The sequence below is a fragment of the Daphnia pulicaria genome, chromosome 8, assembly GCF_021234035.1.
Source record: "Daphnia pulicaria isolate SC F1-1A chromosome 8, SC_F0-13Bv2, whole genome shotgun sequence".
Lineage (NCBI taxonomy): Eukaryota > Metazoa > Arthropoda > Branchiopoda > Diplostraca > Daphniidae > Daphnia > Daphnia pulicaria.
The window spans coordinates 6,460,246-6,465,243 of record NC_060920.1 but is presented as its reverse complement, the minus strand read 5'-3'; the positions used below and the strand labels follow the sequence as shown (position 1 = coordinate 6,465,243).

Sequence of the window (4,998 nt, the reverse complement as noted above, 5' to 3'; positions counted from 1 at the left end):
TAAGCAGCACACGCCGAGTCGTGCTAAGTCAAAAATGGTGATTTCCATGCAAGATATTGCAAAAGCGGGAGTTGTGAATGGAAGTAGTTATCATCAAAGAAAGATTCAACATTTCAAAGCCTTATTGTTACAGCCTGTAACAATTCGCCCCACCCACTTCACACTTCTAGTAAGAGGCCAAGCAACTTGCACCTGCTTGACGCTCTACTAGACATTCTGCCTCAGCTTTTCTCTTCATTTGCCGTGACTGATCACTGGACCAAGTCTCCTACTTTCCTTTCTTTGTATTTCTCTAGAGACTTCCGACTTGTAAATTGTAACTGGTAAGCCCACTAGTAAGAGTTCAAGACCTGAAATCCAAGGCCCATTTTCATTGGGAAGTGAGAGCGAGTAAGAATTGGAAGTCATATTTTCATTGAGAAGTCACTGCGAGCAAGGCTTACATTGCTACGTTCCATATTCTGAAAGCCAAGGTCCATTTTCATTGGGAAGTGAGAGCGAGCTTTAACTGGTTACGTTCCACTTCCTACTTAAGACCTGAAAGCCAATGCCCATTTTATTGGGAAGTGACTGCGAGTCATATTTGGATACGTTCAATGATGGCGTTTCAGTGGTGTCCAACATCAATGAAACTGCGCATATCTTCAGAAGAAAAACTTCTGGAAGGCCTCACTGCTCCAAAAGAAGTCCGCTTAGTCAACATCGGGAGATGTGTTGGAGAAACGGACAATCTAATCCGGACACTTATTCTCAACAAAGATGGAACCGGGACGCCAGCGCTATTCATACACGGGTTCGCCGCTGCCTTGACAACTTGGCTACTCAACATTGACGCACTTGCAAGAGATAGGCCAGTGATCGTTATTGATGTTTTAAGCTTTGGCGGCAGCAGCCGACCCAAGTTCAGCAGTGATGCTCGTGAAGCCGAGGATCAAATTGTCAAATCGATCGCGTTGTTGATGACGACTATTGGATATGAGAAATTTATTCTCATCGGGCACAGCATGGGAGGATTTCTTTCGTCTGCCTTTGCTCTAAAACATCCCGATCGCGTTGTCCACCTGGTTTTGGCAGATCCCTGGGGGTTTCCGGATCCTGCTGAACCACCTGGGAACGATGCAGCCCAACTCCACACACCTCTCTGGTGGAAACTTCTCGATTTACTCCACCGCTTGGCTAATCCACTGTTTCTTCTCCGAGCGGTCGGACCCTTTACAATGACGAGAAGATGTGGAAGCTACCTATATCGAAAGTTTGAGGGAGCGGTGGAAAACGCCGTTGAAACACTATCCCAATATCTTTTCCAGTGCAATGCACGTACCCCAACTGGATAATCGGCCTTCCATTCTATGATGGTCAATTCGAACTACGCACGATTTCCCATGGTCGACCGTATCATGAAACTTCCACCACTCGTTCCCATTACCTTTATATACGGAGTGAACTCTTGGATTGATAGGCAGCCGGGCCGGAGTATCAAAGAGCGCTGGAATGGACCTACTGTCAAGCTCAATGTTCTTCATGGCGCTGGTCACCATGTGTATGCAGATCGATCTGCTGAGTTCAATCACATTGTTATGGCAGCGTGCGTTTTGGGCGAATTGTTACACAGCCCCTAAGTTTTGTAGAACAATGCAATGCACACAGAGAGATTCAATGCAGTTTGAAAGTTCTGGATCCCCTGTATCGTCCTGGATTTTATTATCTTTTTAACAACTCTGTTGTTCACAATTCGTGGGCTTTCCCTCACCACCTGGTATATTATATTTTCACCTTGTTAACAACAATTTCACTTTCTTATCTTATGTTTTCATCCTTCAATAGTATCCACCAATTGAAGGGTTTGGATGGGGACCCAGGAAAACAACTTTGATGTGGCAATACCATTCATTACCTCAGGAGCCTAATTTTAGTCCGTCCCCGAAGGACATGAAAGTTCATAATGTCTAGGGCTCATTCAGTTGTGCAATAAGAAGGATTAACGAAATCGAATTAGTTTGACGAAATTCTCATGGTAAGTTTTTCCATTTACAGTTTCGGCTTTGGTAATATCTGGCATTTAAATTACTATCTTCGACTTGCCACGATTCGGCGTGTGCTGATCACGTGCAAACCTTCGGCAAACTGTTTCAGTGTGTGCTGATTCATGTGTAGAAGTTTGCTCGCCATCTAGCGCTCGATCTGTAAGTTCAGAAAAACGAAACAGTTTGCAGAGCATAGTAAAAAACTTGTTTGGGACAGTCGCTATAGATGTTATACCAATGAAAAAGTAGTAGTCGAGCAAAAAATCGTGCGCAGTTTACGCCGATGCGCACCACAGCGGCCGATAGCAGAACTAAGATTGTTATTACGCTCAAATGCTGCGTTGCGCGATGAAATCAAATGCGAAAAAAGATGTCGAAGAACCACTATACTAGAACCAAAAATATAGATTATGGTAAAGCCATTTATATTGGAAGGCCTTCCATTGCATTTTCCGCCTGGAAGTGTTCTGGCTGGCACTTAGTTGACAGAGCCACAGCGGGCGTGTTGGGAAACGCTGTTTTTTTTCCCAAGTCCCGAAGCCATGGACTACTTAAGCTAGAGTACGGGACACTTCGACAATTCCTATGTCGGCTACCCTTTTTTTTATTTCTTTAAAAAGTTGAGTTTAAAAAATTAGCTAAAGTCTAATAAATTGTCCCTATGCGGGAAATATTTAATTTCGGTGATATTTTCATTTTAAGATGGTGGGGTAAGGGCTAGGTGTTAGTTAGTTGTCCCCGCCTAGCGGTGATTGTTGGTTGACCACCCTGTAATTCTCTGGTGATTCTCTGGAATCTTGTGTTTGTGATCCGTATTCTGCTTGTTTTCTCTCCAAAACCATAGAAGAGTTTAGAATTCTTAGCGCTAGGAGGAGACAACTAACGCACAACTCTCCCTTCCCTTCTAAATTAAAACGCAAATATCTTTTAAGCTCTTAACTTTATCAAAAAGGTGCTCTGGAGACTTAGCATTTTAAACTCTATGGATTGATCCCCATTTAAAAATTGTTATGAAAAATCCACCCGACAAACTATAACACGGCGGGATAGGACGAGAGTCCCGTCCTATAGCTTAAGTAGTTCATGCCAAAGCTTTCAGAAAAATCCTGCATATTTGTTTGCGCTAGGAAAAGTTAGAATGAATACAAAGTAAAAAATTCAATTTTGTAAGCCAGACAACATCAAAATATTGCAAAATAACTGTAATGCAATTGAAATTTTTTTTATTTCTGTTTATTTGTATTTTATTTTAATACATTAAGTAATTACTAAGTCTGTCAACACTTTCCTTATTTTGACACTAATTTTTTTGCAAGTTGATCATTTCCTCCTGCCCGTTTCCTTATTAGTTCTTGGGGATAAACACTGTCAAGTATCATTCGTTTGGGATATGAACCAGGCTTTAGTTGCCATCTTGAAAATGGGTAAAAAACATTTAAAATCTCCTTTCCCTTTTCAATATCTGACTCATCAAAAGGATGTGAGCAAACATGAGACGATTTGTTAAAAAAGGGGATTGCATCTTTCCATTTCTCTACAAAATTTGTGGGCACACAAAACAATGTAATTCCATTTTCTTTATCACTTATTTCTGGATATTTAAAAAATTGAGCATTTTTCAAAAGTTTGAAAACATGAGCGAAATCATGAATCGGGATCACTATAACGTGTGGATGAAAAAAATGGCGTCCGGAAAACGAAAAAATTTAATTAACACAATTTCAGTAGATGTTGGCGCTGAAAATTAGGTCCAATATATCGATTTTTAAGCACATTTTCCTACTTTTGATTCGCGATATTGGCTACAAATTTATAAAAATTTCCGAGAGGAGAATTTAACAGACAGTGGTTTTACCATCATCTATAACTCCGGTTAGACAATGAGAAAGCTACCTAGAAAGCATGCCACCAGAGGGCAGCGTAAAAAAAACCTAAAGTGCAAGTGCGTTCGCAAACCGGGTTGGGTACGCGTCATGCACTTGCACTTTAGGTTTTTCTTTATCACGATGGTGGCCGCCGATGCAACAACCGATGATTCGTTGTATCCTACAGATTGATGAGTTATGGGATGAAGAAGTCCAGGCAATCTTTTGATGTTTTCGTTAATATAATTTGATTGTAGTGGAATAATCATTTGATATGGATGTCAATAATAAGATTTTCAGTGTTACCGGCTTAAAATAAGTAATTTTAGTTTTTTTCTGTTAAAAGTTACCAGTACCCAGCGATAGCATAGTGTTATCCCTGATGTTATGAACAGATCTGTAACTTCTTTTGATACTTGATAGATGTATCGTCTACCAAGTCTTCTGAGAACAGCAGCTCTTCGCCAGATCGCTCAAGCATACAGTTATATGTCTAAAGATGTTCCATTTGCAGCTGATGTACGAGCCTGAATGTTGCAGGTTGTAGATGTTCTTGCTGATGCAGTTAAAGTAACCGTGGATCCCAATTTCAAACTAAAAATGTACTTCAATTCAGGCTACTTTTTAAAAAATGTTGTTTCTTTTTACAGGGACATAATGTTATTAAAGTACAATCCTTGGCCTTACAATCACTGATCAGTTGGTATAAATTGATATTTTTTTTTTAAATAAATTGGGCGCACCTTGGATTCCGAGTATAGCCCAGTGTATTGCACGCCGATGGAGATATACAGTATTTACAAGTGAAAGGATATGTGTACAAGCGAATAAAAACAGACAAAAAATAACCGAGGGGAAACTGGGCCTACCGCCAAGTCTAGTGCGGGCCTCGAGGGGGGACCCTGTGTCGCCATTTGATGAGACCTGCCCGGCTTGGTTGAACATGCTGGCCGCCAGCCGGCGACCGCCGGTGTAGCCACTGACATACACAGGAGCCCTCTTGGCAGTTCCTAGAGTGCGGCCGTTCCTAGAGTGCGGCCATATCAAGCAATAAAATCAATTTCTCAACAATGAAATTCTCGAAGTGTAATTATTGTACACTGTATTGA

The 4,998-nt window shown here is 41.1% G+C and overlaps 1 protein-coding gene and 1 long non-coding RNA gene across 2 annotated transcripts; both read left to right on the top strand.

Moving 5' to 3' along the window:
- The first annotated feature begins 599 nt into the window (after positions 1-599).
- LOC124311906 (1-acylglycerol-3-phosphate O-acyltransferase ABHD5-like) lies at positions 600-1,334 on the top strand. Its single transcript, XM_046776274.1, has one exon. It carries the CDS (start codon positions 600-602, stop codon positions 1,332-1,334), a length of 735 nt encoding a protein of 244 aa, XP_046632230.1.
- Positions 1,335-4,044: 2,710 nt separating this feature from the next.
- Positions 4,045-4,628, top strand: LOC124311855. The gene is made up of 3 exons (XR_006910275.1): positions 4,045-4,208; positions 4,313-4,459; positions 4,540-4,628. It is a non-coding gene; the product is annotated as an uncharacterized LOC124311855 (long non-coding RNA).
- The last annotated feature ends 370 nt before the right edge of the window (positions 4,629-4,998 follow it).